This window comes from Diceros bicornis, chromosome 23 (genome assembly GCF_020826845.1).
Source record: "Diceros bicornis minor isolate mBicDic1 chromosome 23, mDicBic1.mat.cur, whole genome shotgun sequence".
Taxonomy (NCBI): Eukaryota; Metazoa; Chordata; class Mammalia; order Perissodactyla; family Rhinocerotidae; genus Diceros; species Diceros bicornis.
In genome coordinates this window covers 37,050,045-37,068,481 of record NC_080762.1, presented here as the reverse complement: position 1 = coordinate 37,068,481, position 18,437 = coordinate 37,050,045, and the positions used below count along the sequence as shown (strand labels likewise).

Here is an 18,437-nt window from a genome sequence, read left to right as displayed (position 1 = left end):
GCTACTTTTATTGCTGTACAGTTCTCATGTTTCCTTTTGACCCCTCAGTTGGAGAGGAAGTGACACAGCTGGGATTGAGGAAGTACTTGAACCAATTTTTCTACAAATATGTTTAGCAATAAAAATTTGGGACGGTAACATAATCAGGGAATAGGCTGTAGTACATTTGTCTGCTTCATTCTTTAAAAAAAATTAGGGGCCGGCTCCGTGGCGTAGTGGTTAAGTTCGCATGCTCCACTTCAGTGGCCTGGAGTTTGCAGGTTTGGGTCCTGGGCACGGACCTACACACCACTCGTCAAGCCATGCTGTGGTGGCCTCCCACATACAAAATAGAGGAAGATTGGCATGGATATTAGCTCAGACACAATCTTCCTCAAGCAAAAAGAGGAAGATTGGCAACAGATGTTAGCTCAGGGCCCATCTTCCTCACCAAAAAACAACAAAAAAAAAATTTAGAATACAGTGCATTCACAAAGAACAAGTTTTAGTAGAACTTAACTTTTTCGAAGATTTCTAAAAGGTATAAATGACAATTCAATTCCAACTTTGTAATGTATTTCTAGAATTTGATGCTTTGTCCAGACTTGGAATCCCAGATGCTGTGAGCTACATAAAGAAAAGATACAAGACTACACAACTCTTGTTTTTGAAAGCAGCTTGTGTTGGTCAAGGACTTGTGGATCAGGTGGAAGCATCAGTAGAGGAAGCCATCAGCTCTGGAACCTGGGTTGATATTGCAGTATGTTTTATCTTTTTCTTCTTAATTTTTTCTTAAACCAATGACAACTGATATTTCACTAGTATATGGCCAATTTAAGAATTGGAATACTTAAAGGTAGCCCTGGCTTTAAAGCCAAATTCTAACAGTCATTGTTGTAACAAAAATAATTTTAATGGATTTATGCTTAAAGACTTTCTAGCTTTTGAAGTAGAGTGACCTTTTATATATGGATGGTCAACATCCAGAATTCTGTAAATCTCAAAACAAACAAGCAAACAATATAACACTCATATTAATCCCTCCATACAGAAATAGGTGAGACTTCTCACAGTCTTATCCGAGCATTTACAGCTTTACCAGCATCAGGCATTATGTAGCATTTGTTTATCCCTTATCCATTAATGTCTGTTAATATATTAACACAAGCTGCTTTAGCACTGATAGTGTTTTACTTCAGTGTTCAGTATTGACCTGCCTTTATTATGCCAAAAAGATCAGTTTAGGTGAAGAGAAAGAAACAAGAGGCCTATCCGTTATTTACTAGTCAGAGCCCAGACTCTTTATAAAGCAGGAAATTCCTTGTTTTGGGTACACGAGTTCCCAGAGATTCCAGATATAAGTGTTTATTTATTCATTCAACAAATTTTATTAGGTACCTTCTGTGTACCAGGCACCATTTTACTTGCTGGGAATGTAGTATCCAGACAAGTGTCCTGCTCTCAGCAGGGGTACTTTCATTGAAGGGGAGATAGTTAATGAAAACAATAATTTCGGATAGTAGAAAGAGCTAGGAGGAAATGTATTTTGGAGGTAAAATTATCAGGACTTGATAGTGGATTGTTTGTGTGTTTATGAGAGGAACTGAGTAGGACTTGTTGGTTTTGGGCCTGATCAACTGAGTGGAAAGTGGTACCGTTAATTGAGATGGGGGAACAAAGGGGAAGAGTAGATGGGAGCTGGGAGTCTGGGGGCAGGCGGCTGCAAGTCAGTGTTGTTTTGGACATGTTAAATTTGAGATGCCTGTTAGGCATATGAGTGGAAAGTTAGGGAAGCAATAGGATATATGATTCCTATCACAATGATGAAAGCAGAAGCATTATTTGGGAGGTTATCAGCATATAGATGGTTCCAAAAGCCATTAGACTTAATGAGATCAGCTACGGAGAGCATATGTATAACAAATGGTTTATCTGTATTATACTGCATTTATGCTTTGTTTTCCTTTTGTTTGTAACCCTAGCCTCTGCTACCCAGTTCTTTATCAGTTGAAGATGCTGCAATGTTGCTTCAGCAGGTGATGAGAGCATTCAGCAAACAGGCTTCAGCTGTAGTCTTTAGCGACACTGTTGTAGTCAGTGAAAAATTTATAAATGGCTGTACAGATCTGTTCAGTGAACTGATGCACCAAAAAGCTGAAAAGGTATGACAGATTTCCTTCACCTACTAATCCTAACAGTATTTTCACGTTAGAATCATCTGATGTCTTTTGAAAAATGAGGTAAGCAGTTTATCCAAAACGAACACTGTGTTTCATACATCATTTTCCTTTAATGCATCAGTCCTTTTTATTTCTTCTCCTGGATTTGTTTTTCCCCTTCTTCATTCCCATCAAGACATATAAGTTAGAAGTTAGCTGATTTTATAAAATGAAATCATATAAATGAAATTATACACTTAATTAAGTCATCTGAGGATATTGGTCCAGCATTAAAATCCACAAAGTTGGTATCTGTGGATTATTTGCATAAATACAGTATATTTATCAGTGAGTACACAATATATTTACTAAATCTATCAGAGCCTCATTAATTTAACCTATTTGGAGTGCACAAACAGGATAACTTACTGAGGAAAGAAATTATTTTACTATCACAATTGATTGGTTCCTGAGAGCAACTGCTGTCAAAGTGTTTAGAAGTAGAGGTCTTGCCAGGCCTTCTTTAATGACTATTTGATTCATGCTTCTAGTTAGTAGCACCATCTACTTATAAAGCCTGCTCACAAATACATAGAACAAGCCCGTTTAACTTAGACGATAGATAAATTCATGAGGACTTATTAAAGATGTAAATAATTTGTATTTATCTATATTCCTTTTAAGCTCTTTAATAGTCTAAAAAATTAGATAATTTTCTACATTTGGCCTGCTAAGCAGCAGAGACAAGTAAAAGGTACACAGGATTGATATCAGTAAACCTCTCAATTTGTTTCTCTCTGTTTGAATTTGAAGAAATAGACCTCCAGTTTCCTCATCTTCAAACAAAGGATGATGATGCCTACTCTTAAAAGGATAAATGTAAATAAAGGAGGGATGTATATAAATGTCTGGTACATGTTAGCTACCGGTTACTAAATGGCTACATTATTTTTATTTGCAACTTTTACTAAAATACAAACTCAAAATGATCATCAGTTTTTTCTTTCCTTGTGTTCCTGCCTCCGACTACAAAAAATAAATTCAGAAAAAAAGTGATTCTATTGTTTGAGCTGTCAACATTGTAAACATTTTGCTTTGCAAAACCAAAATGGAAATATCATTTTTAACATGAAAATGTACTTTTGTCACTGTAGTTTTAGAACGCTTTCCCATGATGAAGAACCAGTTTCTGAACTTGGCAGTAATTCATTGTTCTTAACATAAGTTTGTGTTTGTTTTTTTTTTTATAATTTTTATTTATTTTTTCCCCCAAAGCCCCAGTAGATAGTTGTATGTCATAGCTGCACTTCCTTCTAGTTGCTGTATGTGGGACGCGGCCTCAGCATGGCCGGAGAAGCGGTGCATCGGTGCGCGCCCAGGATCCAAACCCGGGCCGCCAGCAGCGGAGAGCGCGCACTTAACTGCTAGGCCACGGGGCCGGCCCCTTACCTTTTTTTTTTTTTTTTTAATTTTTTGTTTATTGCAGTAACATTGGTTTATAACATTGTAAAAATTTCAGGTGTACATCATTGTACTTCTATTTCTGCCCCTTAACATAAGTTTTTAAAAAACAGATATCAAGAATGAGTCCAGAGGGAAAAAAAAGTTTATATGACCAAGTGTGCAACTCTGATATGGTCATTTTGGTGGGATAGGGGATGGAGATTTCATAATCTTTCTAGTAATCTCAGATATCCAAGTGACGCTGGACTTGGGAGTGTCTTAAAGAAAGGGAGCAAGGGTCACCTATTAAGTACTAGAAAAACCAGCCAATAACAGCTGAAGAGGATTGCATCTGCATCACGGTGTTCAGGGATCAGGTAGGATTTCTCATTAGCTGGAAATAGGTGCAAAAAGCCAAGAACAACAAGGGAAGAGACTGATTTTTGACAAGGAGAAACAGTCTCAGAGTGGCAGCTGTGCCAAAGCCCTGTAGTTCTTCTTAGCAGTCAAACAAACAGAAATAATTAGGATGTAAGGGAGTATATAAACAACTTTTCTTTTATGCTTTTGAAATGCTATATATTTTTGCCCACCAAAAAAAGCATGTTTTATTTCAGGAAATGAAAAATAATCCTGTGCATTTAATCACTGAAGAAGATCTGAAACAAGTTTCCATTTTAGAAAGCATTAATACAAGTAAAAAGGATAAAAAAGATGAACGAAGGAGGAAAGCAACAGGTAAAAAACTTATCTTTGAATTTTCTTTAATTATTATTTGTTGCAGTGAACTTTGCATTTATTAGACACTTTGAAAGGCCTTTTATTTGGTTGATTAACCTTATACTGCTAATAGTAACCAAATTTTTTGCTAATGAATTGAATTTTGATTGTGAAAATGGAAATATTGGTGATTGCTTAGTCTATGTTTTATTTTGTGAGAGCTAAGTTAATTTCATGGTCTGGCCCATCTCCTGTTGTTGTCCCCCTCCCTCCATGGTCCAGCCCCGTAGGCTTTTTTCTTTTTTGATTCTCAAACTTGGCAAGTTTGTGTTCACTTCAAGGCCTTTGCACTAACTGTTCCCTCTACCTGGAATGTTCAGGTAACTTCAAGTAACTGGTTTCTTCTTTTCACTCATTCAGAGTTCATCTTTAAGCATCAGTTCCTCAGAGAGGCCTCCATAACCACCCAGAATAGTGGACATAGTCACTCTCCATCATATTATTTTCCCAGTTCTTTTGTATCGCTTTTATCACTGTGATGTATTTTATTATTTGGGAACCTCATCTCCATCTCATTTATTGTTGTTTCCCTAGTACTTAGAGCACTCCTAGGCATATTTTAGGTGCTCTATACATATTTATTGAATGAATGGATTTCTCAAGGAGATATTTTTTATAATTTTTTTTTTGGAATCACTGGAAATTATTTTAGGTAGCACTGGTATACTAGTAACTTGCATTTGGAAAGTAACACATATCTTTCATACTTTTTATAGTAGGAACAATGTTATTACTGCTATATCACAGTTAAAGAAATTAGATACTCAACATATTTCATTAATAAATACAGCTATATTGAACATATGTTATAAAAACTTAATTTATATTTGCTGTGGGGATTCACTCATATTTCTTTGAAATTGTTTCTTTCCTCTTCAAAAACTTTTCTACAAAATCTTTCAATGATACTTTGAAGTTTTTCTCTATTCTTCTGGGAAAACTATCACAAACTACTCCAATAAATCATAGTAGTATTCACAGCCATGCATATTTTATTATATTATTTGGAGATATAGTTATAAATTCACATTAATCAATTGGTTGCACTTATGTCAGTATAACTAGTCTGTTTTATTTCCTTCTAAAAATTAAGGGTCGTCTGGTGTTTTATTCTCAGTGATAGTACTATTGTATTGTAATAGTTTAATTACAGTGTATGGAATAATGTCAAACAAGAAAGTCTTCTCCACAGAAACTTATTACCAAGTGTAAAAAGCATATTTGCTTTAGACTTGTGCTTTTGAAAATTGTATTTTTCTATCATAAAAGCAAGGGAAAATAAATTAATAGAACTTTTAATTATAGGATATGATGATATCTAAGGGAATTCTACTTAATATTTAGAAAAAGATCTTTATGCAAATGATTTTATTTCATTGAAAAAATGACTCTTCTATGAAGAAATATAGTTTAAATATTTTTCAATGTTTCAATCCCATCGTTAGGTTAGTATTCTACTTTATTGTATAGATATTTTAAATGTAAGTATCTAATAGCAGAGAAATACCTCAATAACTTTTTTTACTTTTATTTACAGTGTTTGAGTTTGTTTTATAATTTGTGGTTTTTTTAGTCTTCATTTATTCAATAGGTAATTGAGAACAATATTTTTCTACTTAACCAGTTTAATATTCCTGGTCAGCATTTCTTGAGCACTTGTTGTTGCATTAACCCCAAGGATACAAACTTTTCTGAGACATGCTCCCTGCTCTCAAGAAGCTCATTATCTGGTCGGGTGATGGGCGAGTCAGGATGTCTCCTATAAACTTGAGTAATAATCTTTCAACTGAGAAGACAAAACCAAGTATAATTAAATTTGTGACGTATTATAATCGGGAATATTAATGAGGCTGTGGTAACAGAGATGAACAATTGAGGGCACATTTCTTTTAGGGAAGGTATAAAATTAAATATAACAATATAGTGTCATCATTTTCTAAAAATAGTAATCTAGTTAGGTAATACTAACTAGTGTCATTTTCCACTAGAGGGCAGTGGAAGTGTAAGAGGAGGAGGCGGTGGCAATGCCAGAGAGTACAAAATTAAAAAAATCAAGAAGAAAGGAAGAAAAGATGATGATAGTGATGATGAATCATCTCACACTGGTGTGTAGCTTTATTTTACTTTTCCTTTGTATGTACCTGACTTTTTTAACACCTGTTTTTAAGATGCATGTAATTAGGTGTATATGCTTATATGGGAAGTCCTTGCTTTGCACAGCTTCACTGGGCACAAGTTTCACTTACCACAGTTTAGTTTAATGATACTGTGCCCCAACAAGATGGTTCAAATTTCAGCTACCAAGATACATTCACTGTGAGTAACCGCATAAAGTATAAACTTCGCTACTAGCTCCTCAGTCCACATATCAGCACATAAATAACAGATGTGCATCATGGTCTATGACAGTCGCATCACTTATTTCAAAGTTTGTCAGTGATTATCACCGTGCAGCTTCTATTCGCTTTACGCACAGACAACAAAGCATGTAGTTGTGCTGCCTCCTTGGCTCCCAGTGATAAATACATGTGACATTTTACAAAAATGGATAACCAAAAGAGGGAATTGACCAACAAAGATGAAAATGCAGCAAAGAAATGAAAAGCCATAACACTGGAAATAAGATATGAATCAGGAGTAAACAGAGTTATGGAAGAAATAGCTGACCGTGGGAATGTTGACATTACCGCTGTTCAAGAGACTAGCTATGCAGCCAGAGGAACTTGGTGAAGGCACACTTACTGACGTAAATGAGGAAAGTGGTTGTGACAGAAAGGATGAAAATGTCTTAGAGGATGTGAAGTTGGCAAAAAACTGCACATTAAAGGAATTCTCAGATGTTTCACGACATTGGAAGGGCAAAGGATAAAATGTTGGAAGCTGATCCAGAGTTAAAAAAGGAGTATGACAACTTGCCAAAGCATAGTAAAGATGCTTGCTGTATATTGTAAGTTACAAGATGAGAAGGCAAGCACTGTTCAAACTATTCTTGATAAGTTTTTTACAAAGAAATAAAACACTTTCATTCTCAATATTTCTGATGAGCTAAATTATAGTGTACTAAATTATAAATATTAAAGTTATTTTTCATTTCCATATATATTTATAACCAACGTAAAAGCTTTTAATATTTTCACAAACATTTTTTAAGGGTCACAGAACAATCGTAAATTTTCCCATTGTTTATTAAGAACACTGCACAGTTTCAGCTTACATGGTTATTTTTATGGTGTCCCACTGCCGTGTGAAACAAATGATAATATTTTATGAAAAGTGGATTTCTGCAAATTTAAGTAGGAAACATTACTTATATACACGTTTAATTTTTATGGTAACACCTAGTTGGTTGGTTGCTTCTATCTAAGTGGGAGAATTAAGTATATGCATCTTTCTTTTCCTAGACTTGTTAATGTTTGGTGTGGTTAAGTAAGTTAGTAAGAGACATCTTACTTTGTGTTTCTAAATGAAATTGATTTTTTATGTTTCTGTTTAAGAAATTAACTTAAAACTATAATACCTCCTTCCTTCTTTTCCCCAGCAAAAAGAAAAAAAGAACTTGAGATGATGATAATTTGAGATTTTTATTTTACCTCTTCCACAGAGTTCATTTTGTATGGGCTAGAGCTGGGAGATGTGGATATCAAATGACTTGCCTTCAGCTGTTAATGGGCTACTACTTGTAACAGCACAATTGCTTAAGATCTGTCTTCAAAGTATCCGAAGATAGGCAGAAATAGTTACTGTTCTTGACATGCATAAAACAGTATTAATTACAGGGAAAGTATCTTCATAGGAACTACTAGCTCTACCCTTATTTTAAACTGTATTAGGACTATCCTATGTGGGTTTTAATTTTTCATTGATAAATGGATTTCTCTATTCCCCAGATGTACTAGGGGTAGGAGTGAAGGGGCATTTAAGAAAATACTTCTCTAATATCTGCAGCCTTAAGTAATTGTTAAATGAGGCATGTGATACTCCTTTTGTGCATAGATTATGGAGAGAAGCTATAAAAGTAGTAAAACCATTCTACCTAAAAAAAAAAAAAGGTAATTTCAGTGCTTTTGAGAAAGGATTGAGTTGTAATCTCTGAAATGAGGGATGTAATTAGGTTCTCAGCTAAAATATAGGATCAATTCAGTGTGAAAGATTACTGGAAGGAAATACAATTTAATAACTTGTAAAATGCATGCAGGAAGCAGACAGAAATTGGAAACTGGTGTGAAAGATCAGGAATGGATGGCAGATCTCAGAAAGAACGAGTAGTACTTGTCTATTCTGAATCTGTGATCTCAACTACTTAGATCTTCATGCATAGAGAAAATTGATTTTTGAGCTATTTTGTTTTTATTTCTAAGGTTTCACTTTTAGAGTCAATAACCTAATTTAGCTGGAAATAATCACTTTTATACTTTTACAATTAGTAATGGAAACATTGTTAGCCTTCTTTGTCGGCAGCCCATACTTTTCCAAGTAAGTGAGTAGTCGTGACATTTCTACAATTAACACTTATTTTCATTACAGTAGCTGCATACAAATTTTCCTTGGTGTAGAATTATTGTTGTGAGGGCAAAAATAAATTACGGGTATAAAATTATGAGGTTTTTTTCCATCTATGCCTTTCCAAAAAGACAATTTTTAGGTTAATTTTACTGGAATTATGGTTCACATGATTATAAAGACTTTTCCTGAAGATCTTATGTAAGTTATAAAGATGATTTGATTTTTAGTAAATATTCATTTTTATAAAGAAGGAAATTTTGCTCGGTATCCATTGTTCAACAGAGAGAAAGTATTCTTTCCTAAAGGATTTTTTCCCATCTACTTGATTGTTTTGATTTCAACTGTTTGCATCCATCTAGGTTAGATCAGGGGAAAATCATCTTTATTATTTTCTGATTGACTTGTAGAAAACAGTCATTTTTAAATGAAGTTAGAAAATTATTACTCAAAAGAATTGCCACTATATATCCTATTTTTAAAATTGTTTTCATTGGTTATTGCTGTTTGACATTGGGAATTTTGATGACATAAAAATATCAGAGTCTTTCTGGTAGGCAGTGAATGAATAACCATCTTATTAAATATGCTAATAAACCTTATTTGCTTCTAGATTGCTTATTTGTTTCTGTTGTTGTTTTTTCCCATTGCTCATTTCTATTATAGTAAAGAAGCAGCCAGAGATCACTTTTATGTACCAGGATGAGATTGAAGATTTTTTAAGAAAACACATACAAGATGCCCCTGAGGAGTTTATTTCTGAACTTGCCGAGTACTTAATAAAGCAAGTATAAAAACATATTTTTTCTGTTTTATGATTGAAATTCAGTGAGTTATTAAGTAAAATGTTCAGCAAGATCATAGAAAACATAATTTTAGGTGTTTTCTTTTCAAAGCTTAGAATTTAATCTAGCCACCAAATTCCAGATTTTATTTGCCTGCAGAAACAATTCAACTCAACAAACATTTAAGTGCTTTGGGCAAGGCAGTATGGGAAATAAAATGCAACAACATGGAGGCGTCCTCATTCACCCATCTCACAGTCCTAGTTGGGAGAAAAACACCAGCACTAATCACTGGCTAGTCTCCTCCACAGCATGAAAAGTAGTATCTAAAAGAAAGAAAAGATCATTTTCTGTCTGAATTTGACAAGAGAGTAAACAGTACACTTTTAGAGAGAAAATAAAGTTACAAACTGCCTTCAAAAAGTATCAATTTAGACAACACTGCCTTGTAAATGAGCCAGGCTAAATTTATTTTTGTACAGAAGTAAAAGAAATTGTGTATAACTTGACCGTTATTAGCTCATGTGGTCTTCCCTCAAGTTAGTCCCAATGTGTTAGCTTCTACAAATGCAGTCCAGGAGCCTAGTACATCTAACTTTTTGAATTTAGAAATACAGCTTTTGTAGTGAGATTTTTATTTTAAATTTAAGTGGCTATTTTTTTGTGTGTGAATACATAATCACATTTTTCATATCTAAAAAGATGAAATAGTTACTATTAATCATTTGCTGTTACTTTTTAAAATAATCTATTCTGAGTTGTTGAGCATAAAAAAGTTTTTTTTTAATATATTATCTTTTATAGTACTTTAGAAATTGAGAATTTATTATTCCTGAGGATGGGGAACAGATCTATAGTCTTCTACTTTCCAAATTAACTTTAAAAGCTGCTTTGAATTGAATCTGAATTGAAGCTTTTGTTATTGTCGTTCTTGTTGTCTTTAGTGCAGTAACTTTTGAGTACTTCAAAATTGAGAAAAATAATCCCTTTAAATTATAATTCCTGGGATTGGAGGACAAATTCTTGTGAACTCTTCTCCAAATTAATCTTATTTGTTTAAAAAAATAGAGGTCTTTTCTTAAGCGTTATTTCTATAGAAGCAAAATTTCTTACCTACATAAATCCAGTATGTTTTAATAAACTAAATATATTTATCTTGTACACAGACCTCTTAATAAAGCTTATCTCGAGGTGGTACGTTCAGTATTCATGTCTTCGACTTCTGCCTCGGGAACTGGCAGAAAGCGCACAATCAAGGACTTGCAAGAAGAGGTTTCAAACCTTTACAATAATATTCGATTATTTGAAAAAGGAATGAAGTTCTTTACAGGTACACTTAATACTGTTTTTTCATAGATTCTCATAATTGTTTTTGGACATTCATTTTAATAAACCACCTTTATTTTCCAGATGACACGCAGGCTGCTCTCACCAAGCACTTGCTGAAGACGGTGTGTACTGATATCACTAACCTCATTTTCAACTTCTTAGCTTCAGATTTAATGATGGCGGTAGATGATCCTGCAGCCATTACAAGTGAAGTATGTTAGTGATTTTCTTGCCACTCTTACTGTATTTTGTTTTGAAATCTAAGCGTGTTTTATTTTCTCACATCTGAAATAATCTCAAAGGAAAATAAAATAACAGGAAAGAGGTTTTAGGGAAAAAATCTGTAGGATTTTTAGTTCAAATTTAGTACTGTGTATATATGGTTGCTAGCAGGATTGGTAATATAACCAGTCTATTAAAAGTAATGGTGCTTAATTACTTTGGAAGCAACAGTTTTATTTTTTCCCAGTTGTTATTATGTCACATCCCTTTTTCCTGCTGAGTTGCAAGTCCCTTAACAACGTTCTGGACAGATTCCATAACTTTGCTGTCATTTTCATTTAGTGGCACTATTTCATTTCAATATTTTGACTAATTCCAGTTTATTTTTTAAAACTCTAATCTCAAACTAAATTCAGAGCTCATCTCTTGTGTTCTTGCAATGTAGAGCTATGGCTCCCAGCTGCCTAGAGGAGGAGGAAAGATGTGGTCTGTCCCTAAGACTCCTCCTCCTCCTCTTCTTCCTCATCCTTCTGGATCCATTTAATGTTGGAGATTTAGGAAAAATGAAGGAAGCAAAAGTGCCTTCATGTGACTGACTGCATATCACTGGGTTTGATCTAAACCAAACCAAATCTGTCTAATGCTTCTGGCCTCTCGCAATTTGGCTGTTGCCACATAGGGGCATAGGTTGCTTTGGGGGGATGCTTTTCAGCACCCTGTGACTCCCTCTCATAGCACGGACAGAGGTATGTTTATTTCTCCCTCCTACCCCAGCAAGGTACTGTCCCCCTTCCCTTCTTCAACTTGAGCAGTGAGTCCCCAACTTCCTGGACAGTCTCATGTGTCCTGCCTCTGTGCCAACCTCTGCTGGGGGAAGGACTTGGGGTCCTGGCCCCTGCCCCTCAAGGGCCACAGAAAGATTGGAGTGGCATGGGGCAGGGAGTGATTAGGTTGCCCGTCTTACAAGACACACTATAACCTTCAGGGCCCTGCTGGCCAAGCCATTCCAATAGTCTCCTCCAGAAACTAGAAGGATCCATCAGACTCTGGTCAAGAATGCCACCAAACTTCACAAGACACATCTGTGTGGAGAGGGGTATGCTGAAAAGGTTCCACACACAATACAGTGTAACAAGCATCCATCCGTGGAACAAGGCCCCTAGCTTATAGGCATCCTTGATCTTTATGAGCAGAGCCCCCCGTCACCTGGCATTAGAGAGGGATAAAACACTCTTCCCACCCCAATGGAGAAGAGAGGGAGTAGCCTCTTATCCCAAATTCTCTCTTCCCCACAAGATGAATGGTGGGCTCACTTGCTCTCTCTCTCTCACGTGTGCACTTTCTGTCTCTCTGTCTCTGTCACCCTCTCATCTTCCTCTTATCCTGTTGGAGCACAGGAGGGGGTATGGCTGCATCTGTCCTCTGGCTGACTGGCTATTGGCTAGCTCTCTGATTTTAGAATGTTTTTAGCATATTTTTATCCCTAGTCTGAGACCTAAAATTCAAGAACAAAGATAAATTCTATTCAGTATTCTATTACAGTAGTAAATATACTTGTTTTGTTTTGTTTTGTTTGATCTTATATCCACCACATGTCAAAGGCACAATCCCAAAAGAATTTTTTCCCCCATAGGTAAGAAAAAAAATTTTAACTAAATTATCAGAAGAAACTAAAGTAGCTCTCACTAAGCTCCATAGCTCTCTGAATGAAAAGGTAAGTAAAGTTTAATTTTATGTAGATATTGGGGCTAGAATTTGTGATCTTCGAGTAGATTTTTATCAAAATAATTGTGAACTCAATCTAAAACTGGTATTCTGCTCTCAGATACTTCTTTGGGAGGTAAAGGGGGAGACCAAGCTGGGGGCATTTTACGCTCTTTAGTCCTAAGTTACGATTTCAAATTTAATAACAAAATCACCTTTTTAAAAATTCTAGTCAGAATGTAAAATTATAAAACAGTATTAAATGGCTGTATTTCTTTAGACAACCTGTTTATAAAAGTAAATCTTGGTATTAAATACCTTTTCAGAGCATAGAAGACTTTCTTTCTTGTCTGGATTCTGCAGCAGAAGCTTGTGATATTATGGTGAAAAAGGGAGACAAAAAAAGGGAAAGGTAACATTGAATTAATCTGTATTATTAATAAATTCTTAGATGTGTGATAGTTCATATCTGAAATTGGCATTTGACTGTCTGAATCTCACATAAAGAACTGTTATATCCAATGGCTGTAAACCTTCAAGCATATTCAGTCTTCATATACTTAGGTGTCCCTCCCTGACTCATCTTGATAAGGTAGCAGAGTTCTTTAATCTGATAGCTGGTCAAGCCTGGAAACTTTTTATTAGCTTTGAGACTTTCTTTATAGGAAATCTTGTTTAAATTAGTGCACTTCTGTTTGATCCCCAACAAATAAAATAAAAAGCCTACTTTGAGTATCCCTGCTATGTAGCTTTTTCTGTCATTTGCCAGCGTATTAGTTTATCCATGCCATTTAGGGTTATGTGTGTCTGTATTTCATATTTAAAAGGTCCCTTAAAATGTTTATGGAACTAGATAAACTAGAGAAGCAAAAAATGAATGCAGAAGGGAAGAACTGAAATTAGTAAGAACTTGTTAAAATGTGATAATGTGTTTGTGTGATTTTATTTTTGTTTAGGCAGATACTGTTCCAGCATCGGCAAGCACTGGCTGAACAGCTAAAAGTCACAGAAGACCCTGCTCTTATTCTGCACCTCACATCAGTTCTGTTGTTTCAGTTCTCAACCCACAGCATGCTCCATGCACCTGGAAGATGTGTCCCACAGATCATTGCTTTTCTTAGTAGTAAAATTCCAGAGGTATTACATGTTTAATGCACTAGAAACTTTTAAAGCTTTTAAATTCTGAATATTTTGAATGGATAGATATGAATCACTAAGACACAAAACATGTTAACATCATCTTCCTCCTTTCAAGAATGTGAACAATGAATTAGGAGATTGATTTTAAAAAACTCAGCATAGTTTAAGAATCTTTCAGGATCCTATAAGATACATGGTAAGAATATTCTGAATTTGGAAATTAACCTTTTGGAAAAGATATAATAGTGTCTAGTCTTCCATTTCAGCTTATGCAGGTTTAACCTGTCTTTCAAGGACCAGCTCAGAAAAGTCTTATCCTAGACAAATTCTTTTGAGAAACTCCTCAGTTATAAGTAGTTTGGCTTTGAACTTGCATATCACTTTGAGTGTATCTATGGTGAAAGAACCTAGCTAAGTCAGCTTACGTTAAAAATATCTGTATTCATGTTTTATCTCCTGTAAACTGTAAACTCCTTGACAGCAAGGACCTTGCTAAATTCAGCTTTCTACTTATATGGCTAGTGATTTGTAAAGATGAAGACCTTCAGTGTGTATTGGTTGAACAAATCCTACTTTGTCTCTTCCACAGAAAATTAAATGTTCTCCTTTCTCTTTTCACAGGATCAGCATACTCTTTTGGTAAAGTATCAAGGTTTGGTTGTAAAGCAGTTAGTAAGTCAAAATAAGAAGACTGGGCAGGGAGATGATCCCTTGAGTGATGAATTAGACAAAGAACAAGAAGATGTCACCAGTACTACCCGTAAAGAGCTTCAAGAACTTTCTTCATCCATTAAAGACCTTGTTCTCAAATCCAGGAAATCATCTGTAACAGAAGAGTAACGATCTTAATTTACTTATGTCATATAGCGAACTTTTTTCCCCAAAGTCAAAGATGAATGGTTAGAGAAAAATACTCACTTCACAATCCTCGATCCCCACTAATAGCCGCTCCCACCTGCACAGTTCAGTTATAATAGTAGTGTTGTATTCAATGTAAATCTTATAAACGTGAATTTTTGTAAATTGAGCTCTCCATGGAAGATTTTTTTTCACGTTATAATTCTAAAAAGTATACATTTCAGTTTATTTTCTTTCCAGATGCTGAATGAAGAATAAATTTTCTGAATTCTTTCATCTCTAGGAAAGGACTCGTTCGTTGTGTTACTAGATTTCAAATAACACTATTATATTTATACACATTAGGCAGAAACTTAAAATATGGTCATGTTTTTTAAAAAAGAAAACTCCTTTGATGTCAAAAATGAAAATTGTGTATTCTATTTTAAAATTAATAGAGAATGCTTCAAATCTAAGATACAGAAATTTGCACGCCATTTTTTTTATTACTAAGCTCTTGCTCTTATTTCTGGAAGATAGAGGGCCTCCCCTTTCCTCCACAGGAGGGCACTTTTATGTGATGGGGGGCTTCAGGGATGCCTTTACGGGTGCAGAAGAACACCAGAGGGGCCCAGGCATTGCTGTGCTCTATTGTAAAACACGATGCTGACAAGAGAGAGAAAAAATGAAATTTGCTGCTAATAGATATAAGTCACATTTGAACATTGGAATAACTAAAAATTTACTACAAGTTATTTTTCTTTAACCCAGTTTGCATTTCTTAATTTCATTTTTTATATCAGGAGTCACTCTAGCACCTAATACTTCTTTGTAGGGAGATCTATAAGTGCATTTAATTCCTTAGAATTTTTTTTTTTTCAAAAATGGAAACTCATAAAAATAAAAAAGTATTCTTGTTTTCTAAAGATTATTAGTAGTTAAAAGTAACTAAAATAGTTCCTTGGAGTAATCATTTCAAACAAATATTTTAAGCAACAATTTATTATATATCAAAAAGGAATTTAATGATTTTGAATATAATAGTAAATCTCAAATATTAAATACTATTTTATATAATTCCTTTTATGGCAGTTAAAACTCTTTTAAAATGTTTGCATACAAAGATCAGCCTACCTCTACTATAATTCTGGACAAAATGGTAATACTGTGTGAAAGAAATTAATATACTTGCTGACTAAGCATTATTATTAAAGTTGATAGGAATGTAACATAAATTTAAAAATGTTTTTCCATTGGTAATTTTCTATTAACATATTTTCATATGGGCAAAGGAATTAAAATGACACATTCTCTGTGACCTCAAACTCCAATTAGTTTTATTTGTTTATTCAGCTTCCAAAATATTGAACACCTAACCTAATTTTTTTATTCAATCTTTGTTTAGGAACCTTATTATTTATGATTCAGCAGATACCAAAGTAATCCACATTTGTGTCAAACTAGATCATAGACAAGCAAATAAAATCATTCTGACTTTCTCAATTTGTGAAGATAAAAATAGAAGAAACGAAGCAAATAAAAAGAAACCCATTCTGTTTTATTTTGTTTGCATTAAATTTTTTTCGTTTATCAAGATAGTTCTTATTTTTCCACAGTAAATAACAGTTTTTATTACTTTTGTAAATAAAATTATATAGCTGATTTTTGTATGTAAAAGTCTAATTTCATTAATAAAAATTGTTTAAATGTTTATCTACTATGATCTTAATGGGCAGACTTAAGAATGTTATTTAAAATAAAGTTGCCTGTTGTTTCTATTAAATTTTACAGTACTTTGAGGCTTCCATTATGTTTATTACTACTACTAGGATTAATTGGTGTATATATTATATGTAATATATTTACATTTTTTAATTCTTATTCTGAACATTTTTAAAGCGTTTTATTATATTTTTCTTACACAAAAATAGTTCCATAGTCCTCAGTGTCTTTCATCCCTTGAAAGTTTGCCATTCATGAACTTTAGTAAATTATTTCTCCTTAGTAAATCAGTTTCAATTAGCTAGATTTCAATAAATGTGCAGCGGTACTCTGATCTGTTACTTCCTACTGTTGGCAGATAGAATAGAGAGATTTGAATAATGTGCTGGGGTATTTATGTGTTCCATCTCCAACCCATGTGTGTTGAAAAGTCAAAGGAAACCCACTTCTGGTGATCAGAAAGACTCAGTGAAGAGAGCTATATCTTATCAAAATTGCAGTGTATTTTCAGAAAAGACCTTAATGCTAAATTAGAACAATAAATGTAGAAGTTGCTTAACCTGAATGTAGAACCATCTTGAACTTTTTAGAGAATGTACTTTAGTCAGACCATAAAGCACCAAGGATGAGGTCAAAGTGCAACAGTGATCTGAAGTATAGTGTGGTCTATAGATTGAGAAGGAACAGTTTATTCCTTCCTCAGAAATGGCTCTCGACTCAGGGCCACGTGGGATTTTTTTCTATCAAGAACTAATTTATGTGACTTGGGTAGGGCATGGGGATGATGGAAAGTTTGCTTTCTTAGACTAATACCAAGGCAGCCTTTACCCCAGTGTATTTAGGGGATGAGATAAAAACATATAAACTCCTCTAGGATGTACATTTTCTACAGAAATCTGGGAGCTATTAAAGTGGCTATTAAAATGGCCTACAGATTCACACAAGTTGCTCTACCTTGAAGGCTGCACTACAAACAAAAGAATAAATAGAATCCAGGAGAGACTTCTTCCAAACCGTCTAAGAAACTGACTTTCAGGCTTTCAGAAATACAGGGTAATGTTTATTCCATTTACATCACAAAAAAGGGAATAACTACTTTAAACGTGTTAAATTTTTGTAAGTTCCCAGTATTATGTTTTATTATTGTTTTACCAGGCTTGCCGCTAATTGCACCTCTATTCCTATTCAGTGATTAATAGTCAGGTTTAACCTGGATGTGTGTTTGACGAGCAGGAAGGAAGGGATTATGTTGTGATGTGAAGGAAGAAAGGGAGGACGTGCTGCATTTAAATGCTTGGCTCAATAATCTCCTAGATCTCATATGACAGCTAAGTACTGGGAATACAAATGTAAATCTTAAAAAAAAATGCCTTGCTTTCAGGGAGACAGCAAGAACCAACAATTATAGTTCAATCTAGTGTTCTGAGAAATATGCAGAAGATGCTATAGGAGAAGAAACGCAAGTCACACTGTCCTGACGGTGGGGAGGGGAATTGAACAGGCAGGAGAGGACCTCCTGTACTGAGTTCTGAAAGAAAAGTAGGCCTGGCCTGGTGAAAATAGGAGAATGGGAAGTAGATATTTCTGAGCGAGCAAAGAAGATTCAGAGGTACTAAGACGTGAATTAACATGAAATAATGAGACATTTGGGAAACCCTAAAGTATGAGAAATAAGAAAAATGGGCTGGGGAAGGAGTGTAAGTGAAGCTGGCGAGACCAGAGGGGGATCGTGAAATGCCTTATACACAAAGCTAAAAAGTTTAACCATTATCCTGAAAACAAGGGGAGACTAGAGAAGATTAAATTAACCAGGGAAATAAGGTGATTAGATTTGTCT

General features: G+C 34.5%; 1 protein-coding gene across 1 annotated transcript in view; it reads left to right on the top strand.

Moving 5' to 3' along the window:
* UFL1 (UFM1 specific ligase 1) overlaps window positions 1-15,175 on the top strand; it is a 30,644-nt gene extending 15,469 nt beyond the window's left edge. Inside the window, exons 9-19 of the mRNA XM_058566605.1 lie at window positions 564-739; window positions 1,962-2,141; window positions 4,199-4,319; window positions 6,350-6,466; window positions 9,528-9,645; window positions 10,813-10,976; window positions 11,057-11,187; window positions 12,831-12,911; window positions 13,228-13,313; window positions 13,858-14,038; window positions 14,663-15,175. Coding sequence (XP_058422588.1) covers window positions 564-739; window positions 1,962-2,141; window positions 4,199-4,319; window positions 6,350-6,466; window positions 9,528-9,645; window positions 10,813-10,976; window positions 11,057-11,187; window positions 12,831-12,911; window positions 13,228-13,313; window positions 13,858-14,038; window positions 14,663-14,881 — 1,574 coding nt within the window. The 3' untranslated portion in view covers window positions 14,882-15,175. The remainder of the gene's footprint in view (window positions 1-563; window positions 740-1,961; window positions 2,142-4,198; window positions 4,320-6,349; window positions 6,467-9,527; window positions 9,646-10,812; window positions 10,977-11,056; window positions 11,188-12,830; window positions 12,912-13,227; window positions 13,314-13,857; window positions 14,039-14,662) is intronic.
* The last annotated feature ends 3,262 nt before the right edge of the window (window positions 15,176-18,437 follow it).